The sequence below is a fragment of the Salvia miltiorrhiza genome, chromosome 7 (assembly GCF_028751815.1).
Source record: "Salvia miltiorrhiza cultivar Shanhuang (shh) chromosome 7, IMPLAD_Smil_shh, whole genome shotgun sequence".
In the NCBI taxonomy this organism is placed as follows: Eukaryota; Viridiplantae; Streptophyta; class Magnoliopsida; order Lamiales; family Lamiaceae; genus Salvia; species Salvia miltiorrhiza.
In genome coordinates, this window is record NC_080393.1 from 50,902,031 (window position 1) to 50,920,639 (window position 18,609).

The 18,609-nt window shown below is 36.4% G+C and overlaps 1 protein-coding gene and 1 long non-coding RNA gene across 6 annotated transcripts; both read left to right on the top strand.

Annotated features, from left to right (window-relative positions):
* The first annotated feature begins 1,593 nt into the window (after positions 1 to 1,593).
* Positions 1,594 to 6,064, top strand: LOC130994676 (uncharacterized). 5 transcript variants are annotated; one of them, XR_009091867.1, is made up of 7 exons: positions 1,594 to 2,369; positions 4,600 to 4,710; positions 4,861 to 4,920; positions 5,005 to 5,043; positions 5,120 to 5,182; positions 5,287 to 5,343; positions 5,474 to 6,064. It is a non-coding gene; the product is annotated as an uncharacterized LOC130994676 (long non-coding RNA). The 5 variants fall into 5 exon arrangements; XR_009091869.1 differs by lacking the exon at positions 4,600 to 4,710 and having other exon boundaries at positions 1,597 to 2,369; positions 5,474 to 5,537; positions 5,761 to 6,064; XR_009091870.1 differs by lacking the exon at positions 4,600 to 4,710 and having other exon boundaries at positions 1,597 to 2,369; positions 5,474 to 5,537; positions 5,798 to 6,064.
* Positions 6,065 to 11,246: 5,182 nt separating this feature from the next.
* LOC130994677 (uncharacterized) lies at positions 11,247 to 18,596 on the top strand. Its single transcript, XM_057919747.1, is given in 15 exon segments — positions 11,247 to 11,526; positions 11,666 to 11,713; positions 11,818 to 11,878; positions 11,994 to 12,026; positions 14,041 to 14,165; positions 14,260 to 14,394; positions 14,719 to 14,795; positions 14,888 to 14,926; positions 14,928 to 15,145; positions 16,027 to 16,083; positions 16,183 to 16,351; positions 17,279 to 17,336; positions 17,436 to 17,521; positions 17,626 to 17,682; positions 18,110 to 18,596. Coding segments are annotated over 15 exon segments (1,404 nt in total). The 5' UTR covers positions 11,247 to 11,363; the 3' UTR covers positions 18,188 to 18,596.
* The last annotated feature ends 13 nt before the right edge of the window (positions 18,597 to 18,609 follow it).

Here is an 18,609-nt window from a genome sequence, read left to right on the forward strand (position 1 = left end):
AGAATGTATTTACATTTTTTCTTGACCTGTTATCAATTGATGTTTGGTATTTATGCATGATTAATAATATCAATGTTGATTTTATTGGAGGAAGAGTGAGAGACCTGCTAAACCAAAAGACAAAGACTGCTACAACACCAAAAGATAAAGATGTTGCACCACCAAATGTTGCAGCACAACAAATTGCAAAAGATATAAGGTTTGCCAGAAAATGAGCTGGGATTTTTATCAGTGAAGAGATTGGAAATATTAACTTACATGTAAGCAACATTAGTTTACAATTCTATTTAAATTTCTAAAAATTCTTTTACTAACAGTTGTATTATTAGCCAATTCATGCACATAGGAGAGTGACACACATCAACCAATACAAACACCCGAGAAATAGTGACAGTGCACCAACTACAGGAGGATCAAATCAAGTCTCTAATAGTTAAGATAGTAACGTTACAGATGGAAATAGGTAATAGACATTACTACGAATTATTGTCATTGTCCTTTTTTTTGTATTATTAATTGAAATTGTGTGATGAATGGTTATGTATTTTGATGAATTACTGTATGCATATTTTGGACAGTGAAAAAGCTACACTCTATGTAAGAACAAGGTCATATTTTCTGTTGAATGGAAGCTAAAAATTGCATATTCTGGAATGACACCATATTTTGCCTCTTTATTCATGTTTTTTCATATTAAGGTACATTTTTATGATTGTTATTGTGCATATGATTATTATATGGAAAGACATGGCCTAAATGTAAAATCTAAATGTTAGCAAATGCCAATTTTGATTTCTTTTCATTTGCTCACAATCATTTATCTATTACATTTCAAGTTTGAAAGAACAGAAGAGTATGATATATACATCAAACTATTGGATGATACTATCTAAATGTTAGCAATTGACTCATTGTACATTATTTCATTGGTTATTTCATGTTGTTGTACTTAATGCCATACACGGAAGACAAAATTATATGAGGCAGATTTTCTAAGTCTTTATTGCCTTATTTCTGCCTTCAAAAGGCAAAAAAGGGACACATATATCCTATAGTTATATTAAACCATATAAAATGTTTAGATTCACCTTCAGAATGCAAAGATTATCTAGTTTACTTTATTTCTTCGAACAATCAATAAACCAGATGTTCAATAAAGGAACAAAAACAACTCAAATACTACAGTTGTTGCCACATATCCAGGAAACCATGAAGACTTGGCAACTTATATTGAATTTTCTAAGCACAAATCTATTACTTCACAAAAAAGAGGCTATAAAAACCTAAACACCATTGAGATTTTTGGTAAAGTTGCTAAAGTTTTTGGAAATAACAAAACAAATTACAAAGCCAACACTGCATCAACAATAAATAATGCCAAATAATCTATAATAATGCTTCTTACAACATCCTGAAAGTAAATAACAAAGTCAACACAACAAATGTAACATGAAATATCCTAAACTTCAGTCATTGATTCTTAACACTACTACAAAATTTCACATACATAACACTCCATACATAACGGTTTTTTTTAAAAACCGTTATGTATGAGCGCATTTTCTACAATAGATAACGGTTTTGCATATTTCCGTTATCTATGTAGTGTTATCCATAGGCATAGATAACGATATGATGTAATCCGTTATGTATGACCGTTATCTATTAGTTGCATACATAACGGTATTATGGAACCGTTATATATGAGGCCCGAATACTGTTATGTATTATTTTTGTATTTATTTTTAAATTTAATATTATTATAGAAAATCAAAACCCTAACCCACCCCACCAAATTTCCCCAAATCGAACCTAGACTCTTTCTCTCTTCAGTCTTCACCATCGTCCTGCCCTGCCACCGCCGTCGCGACACGCCGCCACGACCACCGCCGCCTGGCACTTGCTGCCCAGCCGATTCCTGAGACCCGCCTCCTCTACCTCTCGTCGTGCTAACGGCCAGCAACTCTCAGTCTCATCTCTCTACCTCTCTTACCCTCGTTGTCGGCCTCTCTGCCGTCACTACCGCCTCCTCCGATCTCCCGTGGTTACACAGCCTCACATGCTAAGCAGCAGACAATACCCTTTATATTCTATTCAAACCATTTTTAACCCAAGCCCTAAATCAAAATCAGCAGCCCCTATCTCCTCCAACCAAAATCTGCGCAGCCCTAGTTATTGAATGTATGTCTTCCATAAAAAATCTCCGCCCATCGTTACTGGTGGTCCGAGGATCGGCGACCCGATGGTGTTCTACAGCCGGTTCTCTTCTCAACTCCACATAACCGAGGCAGGAAATGGGGAAAGCCCTAATTCTCCTCTCATCCTCTATCTATCGTTTCGGCCGTGAGCTTCCGGTGAGGCCGCCGCTGGTAAGCTTTCCCTCTCTATGTCGTCTCTAATTTTCCCAATTCCCACAGGAAAACAAAAGCCCTAATTTTCAGATTTTCGCCTCAGATTCTGCAGAAAAATCGATTTGACTTTCGAGATAAAAGGCAAGGGCAGATATAATTATTAACTGTTGTAGCTATTCATTGTTTCCCCCTTTTGCTTTATTTCCAGCTTTTCGTTTTTCTTTGTTGCTTTTTCTTGATTTTGTTGGGGGGTTCGATTGTTGAAGTTGATATTTTGATATCTTTCAAGGCTTGTGTGGGAGAGATATGCGGTGCTGGTTTGTTGATGTGAGTTAAAGGTGGTAGCTTTATTGGTATTCGGTGAATTTAATTTTGTTGCTGTTGGTGAAATTCGTCTATTTTTAGGATTTGGGTGTTTGCCTTTTAAGTTGAACATGATTTGGAAGATCTCGGTGGAAATACATCTGTTGATTTCCTGCTGTTTTTGGTTCTGATTGATAAGTTTTACCTGTTGCTAGTTTATTTGGTGCACGGTTTTCGGATTTTAGTGGGATTTTCATCTCGTAACTGGTTAGTTTAAATGTTTGTATGACTTCTTCTTACTTACCCCTTTGTGGCTTGTTTGTGTGTTGCTTACTGTTTTTCGTAGTTAGAGATTAACACTGTTCTACCTGAATTTTAGGTGTCTGCTAATTTTCACCATATATCATAGTGCTTGTTATATATGGGCCTCAATTTCCAACACTTGTAATATCTAAGTGTGTTTTCTTGTTTAAATATGACCATAGGCTGGTTAAGTTCTTTCACGTTTTGTGGCAGCCTGCTGATTACATCGTTTCCTGAGCTCGGGCTTTGTCCTCTTTGACATCCATTTGTATTATCTGCATTTGTGGTTGGGGCTGATATTTAGGGTTTTTTTATCTTTTCTAAAGTTATAGGCTTGGTGTGTGCCTTTGTTTTGTTCTGTAGCTTCTTGCTCTATTTTCTTGTTTTATTATTCGAAGATATGTTTTAACTTGTCGCTAAGATACTTGTGAAGAGTGGGAAGAAGGGTTTACTGATCTATTGTCTAGCTTATACGAGTACAATTCATTTGTAATCAATATCTGCATCAACATCTAGCCTATATGTTGCCAATAGCTAATGCCGTATATAACCTCTGAATATAGCTAGATATCTCTAATAATGGTCTAATATTTAGTGAATAACCTGTATCCTCTGTGACAATTAGTTTGAATGTTAAGATACTTTAGCATTTGACATTCTATTTTTGTTAAGTTATCCTTTACATTTGTGGGTTAGTTTAGATGACATTCTATTGGACATTTGTGGGTAAAACTATTAACTCATCTTTCTATTGATGCATGTGGTTTTTGGTATATACTCATAGTTACAATGTCGTTGATTCCGTGAGCATGAATGATATATTTATTGTTTGAAGTATATGGTGTTTTTGTATTTGTTGTCAAGTTTGAGATTTGAATAGTGTCCCTGTGGCCGTACGTGTAGCATTTTTCTATTTGATATCATTCTCCTTGTTTTCCTAAGATCTTTGTACTTCTACTATTTGTCTCTTTATCCTATGTTCTCATTTGCTTTACTTTATTCAGGATGAATGTGCTATGAACTTTATCACAAACTGGGTCAAACTAGAATTATGTATGTGAGTGTTATAACTTGTGGTGATTGGTTGTGTTATAACTTGCTTTCTTGGTGTTGATGAGTTAAATATGATTTAAATTTCAAGCTAAAGCATGCTAATGTGTAGTAAGATGATGTATTTGAGATCTTATAGCTTTTATTTGGCCAAAATATGAGTTATATGTTGAGTTTCAACAGAAACTGTATTGCTGTCAAGTTTGGCTGGACGAACCAATGTCTTGTGAGGGATTTTCGAGAGTGTTCCTATTGTCCAAATAACTTGAAATTTTTACTGTAATAACTTCAGCATGAGTAGGAGGTTTCTGCAAAATTTCAGCTAAATTGGACACCGTTAACAATTTTCTTAAAAGTACTGCGCGAAGCAGCAAGGTTCTGTGGCAGATTCTGCATTTTGTGAGATAATTTCTTATACACTTGAGAAGATATTGTATTTTTGTAACTTTCTAATAAAGATAGACTTTAATAGCTTTCTTAAAAGGTAAAGCTTGCATTTTTCTTTGAAGAGGTTGATTTTATATGATTTTTCAAAGTTGAGATAATGATTTTTCAAAGTTGAGATTCATGTTTCTTACTTGAGAAAGTTTAGGTATTGGAAGTTGTCTCTAATGGTTCATCCTGACAAATCTTCTCATCCTCAAGCTCACCAAGCTTTTGTTAAGTTGAATAAAGCATTTAAAGAACTTTGACAGTTGCTAAGGTGATTTTCGTGCCCAATCTTTGATAGTTGCATCAATTAATGGCCGATACATTCTGTGACAGTTGCAAGAACTTCATCATTTTTTTATGAATAAACTTGATTGGTGTTAGAAGAAATTCCATTTGATCTGAAATTGGCTCAAAAATGCAGGGGTTTCCGGGCAGCGTCACTCCTGATTATGTCCCTTTTCAAATATGGGATTCATTGCAGGTTGCCTATCCTTTGTTTTTCTGGTTTTTTCATTAAAGCTGGAGCTCTTTTGCCCTTGAAATTGATTGGTCCGGTTTCTTGCAGGGCCTTTCGACTTATGTGAGAACAATGCTTTCCACCCAGGTAATTATATTGTTACAATCTTTAGCCTTTTGATCTGTCATTTGTAGCACTAATATGCACATATTAGTTGCTTTAGGCTCTTCTAAGTGCTATTGGGGTTGGTGAGAAATCGGCCACAGTTATTGGGGCCACATTTTAGGTATACATTTGTCTATGATTTTATTTATTTATTTTTACATGGTGCAAGATGATAATCATTTGAAAGCTATCTGTTTCTAATTTCCATTCTGAAAACTATGCCAGTGGTGTCTGAGAGATTTAACTGGAATGCTTGGAGGTGTTTTGTTTACATTTTACCAGGTAACATTTCACTGGTTTTTTAAGTTATAAATATTATACATGGGAAATAACAAAAAGAAAAATGTCTTTCCATGAATCGTTGTCTGGTGACGTGATTAAGACCCCTAACACTACATTCTCTTTTCATTAGGGGGCAGACCTGGATAGCAATGCCAAAATGTGGCGTCTTGTTGCAGATCTCATGAATGACCTCGGTAAAACTGTCCACTTCTATAGTTCTATTTGCCATTATCATTTCTGTTATTGTTGCTACTATTATTTGAATATTTGATTGGACGGCATAATATTGTTTATTATAGTAGTGTTCTTTTTAAGTATTTCTCTCTGATTTAGATGTCATCTTTATCGATTTTGAACAAGATTTTGCAGCTTTATTCTAGGGTTTACGGTTTAGTTTTTTCTCAAAAACCTATTCAGCCTTTATTCCAGATAAAGAAGAAGAAAAGTGATGCAGGAGAACCAGTAAAGTACATGGGCTGTGGGGACTGCGAGAATCTCAGTAAAGTACATGGGCTATGGTAGCTTGGGATGGCTTGAGGTCAAAAGACAACTAGAGAATCATAGCAGGTTGATTAACTAGTTCTTGAGGACTTGGTGCTAGAAACATTGTATGATAGATTTTTGTTTTAGCTATAAGGTAGTTGATATTTTCAATTTTGAATCGGAATATGCAATGATGATGTATACTTGATATTTGGTTCATTTGTATAATAATGTATGAATTTTTTGGATGATATATAATATTGTTATCGTTGATTTTATCATTTTGTCGTTTTATAAAAATTGCAAAATTTAAAAATATACTACAATTATATAAAGTGCAAAAAACTGTTATAAAAGGTGCAAAAAATCGTTATGTATTCTAATTAAAGATAACGGTTAAAATCGTTATAAAAAGTGCAAAAAATCGTTATAAAAAGTGCAAAAAACCGTTATGTATTCTATCAAAGATAACGGTTAAAACCGTTATAAAAAGTGCAAAAAACTGTTAACTATGATAAAAAAAAAAAATTAATACATAACGGAAAAATCTTAATACATAACGGTGAAAAACCGTTATGTATTCTATCAAAGATAACGGTTAAAACCGTTATAAAAAGTGCAAAAAACTGTTAACTATGATAAAAAAATAAAAAAAAATAAAAAAAAATTAATACATAACGGAAAAATCTTAATACATAACGGTGAAAAACCGTTATGTATAACCTTTATAGATAACGGATGCGTACTGTTATGTATGACGCATCGTACCGTTATCTATGCTACTATACATAACGGTTTTTAAACCGTTGTGTATGACGTATAGAATAGATAACACCACTATACACAACGGTTTTTTTGCTCATAGATAACGGATAAAATCCGTTATCTATGAGCGTTTTTCTAGTAGTGTATAAGCTTATCTCTAGTTCTTCATTCAGAATCTTCAACTCTTCCATGGATGCACATGCTTCTTCGTAAGATTTATTCACTGTATCCACTTCTTTGATTTTTTTGTGGTTCACACTCTCCATGAAAATTCTATAATTCAATCACTCACATGTCTTCTCTTTTTCGAGCTTCTTTTTTTGCAAAACTAAGCATGTAGTGAGACGAGAGCTCTGGATCGACCTACAGCCATAATCGACAATCATCCCACTAAACCAAACCAGAGATATATTGTCATACAATAAAACCAAAAAAATCAAACTTTATACTAAATTAATCTTACATTTCTGCAACGACAACAAAGATAACGTCTCTTTGGATTCTTCTCGATGTGTGACATTTTCAATTCAATAGGTATATTGTGCAAGCAGATTTGAGTTTACGGGCAATTATTGTTCGCAATTTATTTTCACTACGCCGTAAGTATATAGGTAGTTGCAATATGTGGAAGCAAGATCGTATCCTACGAGGATTAGTGGTTAAATTCGAGTGATTACTCTAAGTCATTGAACTAGAGCTATTTAGACTAAGTAGATAAGAGAGTGGTTTGATTATCTAACAAATTACCTATTAATACTAAGATTAAAACAAGTAAAGTGGATTACTTAAGTGATTAAAGTGATTTAGGGACTAAGCATCAGTGGATTAACAATAGACTTCAAGTTAGCTCAATATTAATCTTGACATTACCCAATTGTCTAGAGTGATCTCCCAACTAGTTCTAGCCCCCTCCCGGATGACATCGTTACCGTCCCCGGTTAACTTCTAACCTATAACTCCCAAAAGATCAAATGATCAAAAAACTCTCACCCAACTCTCAACCTCCCGGTTTATTGAGTTGATATGTTTTGAGCACCTAATCTATTGTAATCACCATCTCCCGATTCAAATTACAAATGAGAAATGCATAAATAGTGGCCAGCAATTCATGCAAGAGATAAAACTACGGCTTGAAAAGATATTGAAAAGGAAACAATCAAAACATATATTAAGCATAACAATCAATCAATTACATCATCCATATAGCCTAATCCCCAAATCAGAGGGGGATTTTAGCCTAACATGTTCACAATCAACATACCTAAGTTAAAGGGGTACATAAAGAAAAGAGAGAGTAAGAGGTGACAAATCCTATTTGTGGGGCTTTCTTCAATCTTCTCATTCACTCCTCTTTAATGCTCTTCAAATGGTAGTTGAAAGGTGTGTTAATGGAGGCTAGGGTTTGGTGTTGAGGAATTGGGGGGTGTATTGAATGTAGGGGAATGAAGAATGCTTTCAAAAATGAGGGAATAAAAGGGGATAAGGGCTGAAAATTGCATCTGGGCCCACTTGGGGGAGGAAACCCGCATTTTCCCCGTGGTCGCGTCAGTGACCGCGGCTGGGAACGCGGTGGAGGGGTCAGGAACCTAAGGTTGGGCCCGCGGCCGCGGCCCGGACCGCGGAGGTCTTTTGGACTCGACACACATGAGCCGCGGTCACACCCGCGGCCGCGGGTGGTGACCGCGGGCTACTGCTTCTTGCCACGGCTGGCTGCTGTGCCCATGGGGCCCTGCGCAGCCGGCTTTGTTAGCTCCGTTTTTCCTCGTCCGAGCTTCGATTCCGTCGCCGCTTGCGCTCACGGATTCCTCTCGAGGTGTACTTTAATCTCATGTCCTCCCAATCCTCCAATTGATCCTTGATTTTCCCTGAAATCACTCCAAAGCTACACCAATCATCATATCTAAACAAAGCTCAAAATTGGGATACAAACACACATTAATAATCAAATCATGGGGGAAATGACAACAAATAATGCGAAATTGAGGTACGAAAACTATATTTGTCAATTATTAATATGTGAGTTCCATGATGTAGTCGAAGAACTAACCATGGCAAGCGATTTGTTGCACTTCTTCCTCTAAGTTCTTCGCTCGTTTCTTCTCTCCCAATTCTTCGGTTAATTCATCTCAATTCAGTTCTTCAACTACAAAAAAACCCTAACCCACGCTAGAACACAAATACAAAAAATAAGAAAACAACACAACACAACGTCGTTTTAGCAAGTGTGAAACTACGTCGTTTCATTGCTCCACCTATCATATCACATCAAATAATTCAGCTGCCATGTCAGCAACGATTTGAGTGTATTTTGTTGTCGGGTGCAAAATCAGAAAGAATACAAAATTCGGATATTTGTACACAGATTTTAAAGTTTAGGTGTAAAACTAGAAAATGAGAAAAGTTGAAGTATTTACAGTCCAAATATGAAAAAGAAAATAATAAATATGAAAACATGAAAAATAATATAAGAATAAAATCGCTTTCTTCTTTCTTTTTCGCACTCTTGGATTTTTCCCCCCTTCAAATTATCTTCTTATTCTTTATCTTTTCTTTTTCTTTTTCTTCTATCCTTTTTAACTGCTCGATTTACTTCTTCGTACTTTTTTGTTCGACTATTTTCTTATTATTCCATCTTTTTTTTCTTCTTCTTTATAATCTATGTTCTTCTTCTTTTGTCTGTTCTATTTTGCGCCCTTCTTATTTTTTTTTTCGATTTTCTTCTTCTTTGACACACTAACAAATTTGCTTCTTCTCCAACATATGTGACATATTGCCTGATTTGAACAAAAACGGACAATAATGATATCTATTAAATCAAAATAAAGAAGAAGAATAGCAAGACTAACCATCGGCTGATGGTTACCAAGATCAAAATCGATGCATACAACGAAAATCAAAGGCGATGTTGGTATGGATCAGGGGCTACGCGACAACGCTAGGTAACGAGTCGCGATGGGGTGTGGTGGCGTTGGACGACGGTGCGACTTGGAAAAGTAGCAGCGCTGAGATGAAGAAGCACAACAATAGTAGAATGAGTAGCAACATCGCAGTAAAGGTTGTAATGCAGTAGCAAATTGGTGATGACACTACCTGCAAACATCTGGGCAAAGAAAGAGGGCGAAAGAGGACTATAATAGTTTTAAGGGTTAATACCGTAAAAAACCATGAACTTTGGTGCGATTTCAAAACTTTCCATGAACTATTTTTTTTATCCAATTTTCCATGAACTTAAACGCCTGAACAATTTTTCCACGAATTTTTCCTCCGGTGAAACTCCGGGCTGACATGGCAATGATTTGGCAATACGAGCTGATATGGCGCTTATGTGGACCAAAAATTGCCACATGGAAAATAATATATATAAAAAAAAAACAAAAAAAAGCTAATTCTTCTTCTTCATCACCTTCTCTCTCTCCCTACGTTCCCTCTCTTCTCTTATCTCTCTCTCGCTCTCCTCCGGCGGACTTCGCCGGTTTTTGCCGCCTCCGGCGCCGCGAGGCCGGCGCCTTTTCTTCTCCCTCTTTCCTTCCTCCATTTTCCCCACCGGCCAAACCCTAATTTCAGTCGCCGCCCACCTGCCGCCGCACCAGATACGGCGCCCCTCCTGCCGCCACGCCAGTCGCCGCCCTCTCCGCTCTGCTCCGATTCGCGACCTTTACCACCACCACACCAGATCCACCACCACACCAACCCTGCAGATCCGCCGCCTCCTTCACCACCGCCTCCGGCACCAAACGTCTGCTGGTTCCATAGAATTCCTCGCCGGTGGTGAGAGACGAGGGCGTGAAGGGGCCGGCGAGAAGGAAAATGGGTGCGAAGGCACCAGATCCGCCGCCCCTACGCTGCCTTTCCCCACCACCACACAAGATTCGCAGCGTCCCTGCCCCCAATTTAAGCAGACGATGTAGTCGCGGAGGAGACGGAGGAAATCAAAGCAATTAATAGGTGAACTCTGGCCCTCCCTTGCCGATCGCGTATCTGTCCGATATCAGGAAGAGAAAGTGGAGAGAGAGAGAGAAAGCGGAGAGACACACACATGAAAACGACGTCGTGCGTCGTTTTTTAACGTCCGCAATCATCATTTTCCATACTTAAATGTGCCATGTCAGCTTGATTTGGGATTTTAGAATCTGGAAAATTGTTCAAGTCTAATCAAAATTGATAAAAAATTTTGGAAGTTGGATCGGCCCAAGTTCATGTTTTTACGTATTACCTAGTTTTAAAGATAGGGAGGTTTTTCGGTTTTGATTGTTAAGATTTTGAATTATTTTTACAGATCTTTCATTTGTAAAAATTAATTTCAGATTTTTTTGACATAACCCTAAAATTAATTTCAGATTTTAAAAATCTATTAAAAGTTTCAGATTTTTTTCTTATATAAATATTAAAAGATAAATATAAAAGAGCATTTTCGATAGCAGTGATTATTATTATTGTATTTTTATTTTTGTGTTTTGAATTTGAATTAATCTTTACTCACGTAAAGTGCTTAATTTAATATTTACCTCTTTGATTTTACGCATAGATAAAATTCTACAATTTTTTTTTTTGACCAGTAAAATTCTACAAATTTTGATGTAGAGCGATCCACGGGCAAATTGTATAAAAGGTTTTGAAGTTTTCATTTGAAGGGAAAAGCGCTATTAGTAGTATTCGAGGGAATAGCAACTTATCATGAAACAAAATGGAAAAATAATACGACATCGTTACTGACTTCTCTGTTGCAGGCTCCGATCTGAAAGAAAGCAGAAGTTTTTTGCAACAATCAATCAATGGAGGACACAAGCAAAACTGGAAGTAACAGAAATAAATTAGGGTTTTGGAAATGGGCGATTGCTTCAGTTTTGTTCAGACTAGTTTTAAGCTATTTCTCCAAAAATCTCAACCTCTCCTCACGCCCCGAAGTCTCCACTCCGCTCACCAGCCTCCGTCGCCGTACTTCCTCTCTCTCTATCTCTGAATGTGTGTGTGTGTATTATATGCATTCATATATGTGTATGTATATTTTGTTTGCAATAAATTAATACGAAATTTATATTTTCTTTTAATTGTGTGTTCTTTTGTGCCATTGTAGTGGCGGAAGGCTACTGGCTAAAGCAATTGTCAATGTCTCCTTATTCTGGTTTGTGATAAACTCATAAATGTAGTGCTTCCATTTGTTTGAACTTATTATCTTCTTATATTTTGTTTGCTGGTAAGACAATTTTGTATGTGTGTGATAAGCAGGTTCAATGTACCATGGGTCGCCTTTGTTGCTCTCCATTCTTGGGCCTCTTTCTGTTAAAACGTAATTTTTTTGTTTAATTGTAATTTCTATGTCGAACAAACTTCGAATAACTTCATACTCGGCTTCATCGCCCACGTTATGTGACTTTGGTGATTATTTGAATTGTATAATACAGGATTGGAGGACAATCTAGTGATCTGTTATGCAGGTATTGCTTCCTATCAGTTTACCTCTCTCTTTCTCTTTCTCTGCTCATTGGCTTATGATCCATGCTATAATGCATTCATGTCATACATGGTTGTAATCTGTATTTTGTAATTCTATAAGAAATACTAGGCATGCTTCTTACATATCAAAAGGTTTTATCTTAAACATTTTTATATTTTTCAGGAGATTAAGGGTTTTATGTTGGACATAAACAACACCGAACAAGAAATTACATGTCTTAAAGATATTTTGCAAGCCTGTTGCCTTTGCTGAGCAAGTCCTTTAATCCCACATAACATTTATATTATATGTAGAGCTGGGTCTATATGACTTTGTGATTAGTTACCTGTCTATTGTTATTTGTTTTCTGGCCCAAGACTCTTGTTTAGCAATCTGCTCCTTGAAATCTGAGTTGGAAGGGGTTGCATGAGCTAATTGGACTCATATCTGCAGTCTACCTGAGGCTTTCGTTAACTGGGGCATGCGAGAATAAATGATCAGTACCTCTTGACTAGGGGAAGGGGGTCTTCGGAGATAGCTCTGGTTCGTGCTCATTACAAGTAGACATGAGTGAAAGACCTTCCTTCAGTGCTCTCGCTTGAGGGATTCCTTCTCGCTTGCTTGCTTAGAAACTAAAGGTAGCCAAAACTAAGGTTGTAAAACTGAGCTCTAGCTTTCTCAGAGATTCTCCAGAAAACCAAAAAAGGAACTCCCATATTTGTACTAAGAAAGCACTCGCCAGGAAAAAGCATGGTAGCCCCTCGTCTCAAACTGCCCATTGTCTTCCCTTTTCCATTGACCTAGTGCCAGTATGGATGAGTTACACACGTCTCCTTGACTCTTCCATTGGGCTCGCTGAAGTGTACTTCTCTTGCAAAGGAGCTTGGAGAGGAGCTACTCCTGGTTTTTTGCAATTTCTGAACAGTCACCTTGCCCTGATCCATTTTTCTCTTCCTGTATAGTTTAAATATTTTACGCCGGTGTTGCTGATTCATTACATCATTTGATCAGTTTCAGAGGTCAAGTACTTGGTTTGATCTCTTATGATTGAGGTTGAGTGAAGCTTCTGAAAACTTTTGATATGATAGATAATTTTATTTCTCATGCTAAGTGCTAACGCAATCTTAACGTTTTACCATGCTAAGCCCTGTAGTTTTTCGGTTCATCGCTTAAAATGCCACAGAGGTGGCTCTCTGACAATTGCTCCGAGTCTCCAAACCTAATGTGCAACTAGCTTGTTAGAGTTGCACAAATTCTTTCTACCATGCCAAGTTTTATTGTGTAAAACTATTATTTCCCACATTACTATGTCAAATTAATTTACCTTTTTCTGTGGGGATGAGGGGTGGGGGATGGGCTACCGGATGTAGACTTGTTACTGTTATAAACAACATAACCCTTTTATCCATTTACCAATTACAAATACTCCTTTTATCGCAATCTTGTGTTTGACATTGCTACAATTTTCATACTCCTTCCGTCCGCGATATCATTTCCACATTTTCCATTTCGGTCCGTCCGCAATATTGTTTCCACTTCCATTTATAGTTGTAGGATCCACATAACACTTTATTCTCTTATCCTTATATTTTCATCAAAAAAGTACCTTTATTGTGGGGCCCAAACTCTACTCACTACAATATCCACTATTATTTACTACTATCCACCACTTTTCTTAAAACCCGCGCCGTCCACAATGTGGAAACGATATCGCGAACGGAGGGAGTATTAGGACACTTATATATTGCATTGCTGTGGTGTTCATATGACATGCAGAAAGTTGAATTTCTTTAAAAGTTCGTATATCTAAGGATATTCCTAATGTCAGTCAAGAAGTTCGAGAGACATATGGCACCTACTGATACACCAATTATTAAATAATTTATAGCCTTTCCTATATTCCTGAAGTACATTCATTTGCTGTTTAGATTCTTAGCCTTTATTTGGATTCATTTTGTATTTTCTGTGTGAATATCATTTAGCTCTCTAGAAAATCAACACACTTTTGGATACAGTCTGGTTTCTGTGGTTGCAGATTTTATCAGTGCAATTCTTATCCGTGCAACCGGACGCAATCTTGTGAGATCACATCTTCGCAATTGGAAATCATTAGGCCTTGATAAGCTGTTCAAAGGAAATGGTAACTGAAATAGTCCTTGGTGCCACTGAATTAGTCCTTAAGTTCTTTCGATAACACATCCAGATACTAATAAATAACTTAATTTCATTTCTAGAGGTTGTGCCATCTGGTGATGTTGCGGCCCTTGTGTATTTATGGAACCCTTTCACGATTGTCTCTTGCATTGGTTTTAATACATCACCTATTGAAAACATGTTTGTCGTCATGTCTCTATATGGAGCATCTGCAGGTATGAACCGAGCAACCTATTTTTCGCCTTCATGATCTTGTTATGTAATTTTAATACTGCTAAACATTTATTTGGCCTATTTCTTTAAATCTTTTGAGGCTCTGGTATGTATATGCTTAGGCAAGGCTTAAAGAAGTTACACTTTATAACCCTTTAATTGGGTGCCAAGTTTCAATTCATATGTGTCACATTGGTGAATGTTATTCCAGTGAACTTTAATTAAGTGGTTAATGTTGTAGGATGAATAAAAGAATATAGAAACTAAACACCAAAGTTCATTTTTGAACTAATGTGGAAATATATGTTTACTTTCAAAATATGCAGGACTAGTACCATTGGCAGCTTTTGGGTGGGTCATATCATCACATTTGTCTCTTTATCCCATCTTTCTAGTGATTCCGGTATGTCTTGGTGCAGAAATTTGTTATGTAGTTATCAGTAAATTTTAAGCACATACAACCTAAAGAACACTCATTGACTTCTCCCCATCCAGATGATTTTTCTGTTGGGTTATGGTCTGGATGCCCCCCCAAGAATTTTTTTTCCTGCAGAGTAGTTTACAAGCTGGAGAAAAGAGATCAGCTGATCCTGTTGAACTCAATTCACTGAATGATAAATTCTCTAGAACAAATTTCTCCTGGCGGAGAGTTGTTATCTTCTTCTTGTGGGCATCCATATGGGCTTCCTATGTGTTAATTATGTGTGCCATCTCTATGAAAGAGTATGGTGGTCTTGGGGAGATGTTTAAGAGGTAAACATTGCATGGCAATAAACTTATTTAATTATATTTTCGTTTCAGTTTAGCATAATTTAGAAGTTTCAATAGTAGCTATGTTTTATGCCATATATCGAATGTTCTTAACATTGGAGTATGAAGGCACACAGGATAAATGTTCACCCTTAAAAGGTCACATCCTTACGTACAGTATCCATCTTGATCTGTTGTGGTCCATGCATTTCTTGATATGTACTGTCAATGTTCAAATTTGCTCGTCTCTCTTAGTTGAATAGGGGTTATGATATTTTAACTAGTTACTCTTACTATACTATCATCTAAATGGAGTTGGAAGCATTAACGGAAATTGGCCCCTTCTTTTACGCCCTTTTGCAGCTGGAAACTGGCTTAGCTGTGGTTCATTGATTATATTCAACTTTGGGTGTGTTCTCTTTGGTTGATAAATTTATCATGAGAAAAGGAGAGATAACAAAAATTTCTCTCTTTGAAGCCCTCCTTTCTTTTCCCTCATATTCTACAAAAGATAATTCTACCCTTTCTCATTCCTTGTTTTCACTCCAGCGAAGGATAATATTATCCCTCCATGTTTGGTGTGATAATATTATCCATCTTTAAAGTGAAAAGTAGAAACGAGAAATGGTGAAATGCTATTTTGTAGAAAATGAGAAAAAAGAAAGGAGGGATTTAAGTGTGAAATTTTTGTTATCCCTCTTTTCACATGATAAATTTATCAATCAAAGAGAACACTCTCTTATTGGACTTTGTTGATTATACCTTGTTATACTTTTGCTTATCTTGTCATCTCTTCTTTGTTGTCCACTGAAGATCTAATATTTGATATGTTTGCCTATTTATTTTCTCAAGCTTCATGGGCTACTCCTGGTGCCATTTTGCAGGACCTATGGATTTATTCTTGCCATTGAGGATTTGTCTCCGAACATAGGCGTCCTATGGTAAATTGCAAGTGATTTTGTTGTTTGTGAAATGCACATTAGCAGTTAGCAGTTTGTTTCTTTCTTAACTTCCATAACATAATAGCATCTTTACTGCAGGTACTTCTTCGCAGAAGTGTTTGATTTTTTCAGGAATTTTTTCCTGATAGTTTTTCATGTGAATATCCTATTCATGATATTGCCTTTAGCTATACGGCTAAATCATAGGCCATGTTTTTTGGCCTTTCTTTACTTGGCAGTCTCTTCAATGCTAAAATCTTATCCTTCGGTGAGCCTTCTCATATTATCTAAATCTTAGAGCATGAATGCTTTCCATTTTTGGTTGGGACTTTATTTTATTACCCATTCTCTGTTTATTCTCTGCCATTGCATAAAACAAAATGCTTTGACAAACTATAATTAAGCGTACACTTTTAATATTTCACAAAGAAAATGGAACCGATAAATGTCCATTTTTGTTATTATTGAAGGAAAATAAAACAAATAACTACTCCCAATTCTGTCCATACCCCTAAAAGAATTATGTTCGAGAATACATGACAAATCTCATACTGCCATACATATATATATTATGTGCATAAGATATTGATACTGTCCATTTAATGACTCATGAGTTAACTTTTCATCTGAACCTTGCTACACAACGTGGACACAAGCAAACCATCTAAGGTGCTTACTCTTGAGACAAACTTCTTGTGCCAGAAATTATATAATAGAATAATAGTAATCAGATAGGACAGAGAAATTCCTGGAACTTAAAGCCATTCATTTAAACATACTGACATTCCGCTGTTCACATGTTTAGATTACTTAATCAGATTATTACATATTTCTTGATTGGAATCAGCTAATGGTACATTAATTGAGGTGCTAGTTTAAAAGAATTCTATAGGAGTAGGGACTAGTATATTGCAGCGTCAACTGGTGCAACTGCGCATTACTACAGTTTTGTTCAGTTTCTCTACTGCCAAAAACTAGGTATGCAGGTGCAAACTTAATCTTTAGATCAGCTGCAGTCAGTTGAATTAGGATGAACAAGGAAAAATAGTTGGACAGATCTGTAGATTTGGGTGACAGTAAACCTAGAATTACTTTGACTTTCTATGTCGATATATAACCTCATTTACGTTTGAGTCATAATTATTGACTGCATATATAGTCTATAGATATTTTGATTTGATTCTGCTTTATCTAGGTTGGGGACTCGGCTTTATACTTGAGTTTACTGGTGCTATTTGTTAATGAATTAGCAGGTTAGTTGTCCCTTCTTTCTATGGATGCACTTTTATAGGTAGTTTTGATTGCGAGCTTCCTTATCATGAATTGACATCCAACAATCAATTCGGGCGCAGAGATGCAATTTACATTCTTCCTCTTTTGCGGATATGTCGGGATCTCTCTTCTCAGCCCCGTAATGCACAATTTATGGATTTGGAGGGTACGTGTCTGTGATTAGATGGATATGCATAACCTGTTCCTTGGAACTGCATTTCATCTCATGTAGCAAATTAAGTGTCTCTATTAACTTGTTACACAATGCAGGGGACTGGAAATGCAAACTTTTACTTTGCGACTGCAATCGGATATGCTTGTTTCCAGGTTATTACTTTTCTATTTTGTTCCTTGGTAATGAACAATCGAACCTACATCAAATTTTGAACATGGGAGAAATCTTCATGTGTTTTTTATCTTGATTCATGCAAAAATTTGCCGTGATTACCGCAGCAATGTTAAGAGTTTTATATTTACTAAACACAAGCATATTGGAATCATATGACTGGTGGGTTAAGTTTCTTCAATTAGCCAATTATTGCACATTGGTGCCACACCTTTTTCACTGTTGGTGATGTATTAGAGTGGCTTACTGAATATACAGGACATACTACGTTGGTATTAAATCTACTATTGATTTTGCAATAATGAATTTCCACAAACTCCATCTCTGTAGAATCATGAAAACTGAACTGTTAGATTTTCTACATTCGTATCTCCCTCCTATATATTTATCTGTTTCTGCATTTTGCAGATCATTCTGGTGGTCGAGAGTGTGAGTGCTATGTTAAATTACGACAGGAAGATCAGAAAGCTATGCAACAAGGTTTAACATGGCTGTTGGTTTTAGTGAATGGGCTTTTGGCAACAAGGTAACTGGTTTGTTTTGATGGTTTGAAGATAGTTCACTATGCAATTGCTGGAAGTTTGCTTTAGCTAAATCTGTCTTCAAATTTATAACGAAAAAGAAGGCTTTCGGTAGAAATGACTACGGAGAAATCACTTGGAAGATGTTATGGGAACTACTTGTACGATAGTTCTGCACAGGGCTTAGCTTAAAGATGAAAAATCGACCTTCAGAAATGTAGTAGGAAGCATTCTGAATAGAAAAACGATTATAGGTTTTTCAAGCAGCGTGTGAGTTCACCATTTGAATTAGTCTCATTCACTCAAATTTTGATGGACATGTCAATAATTTTGATGAACGGACGTATATGTTGAAAAGACGTATTTGTTGAAAATCTCGCACTCTAG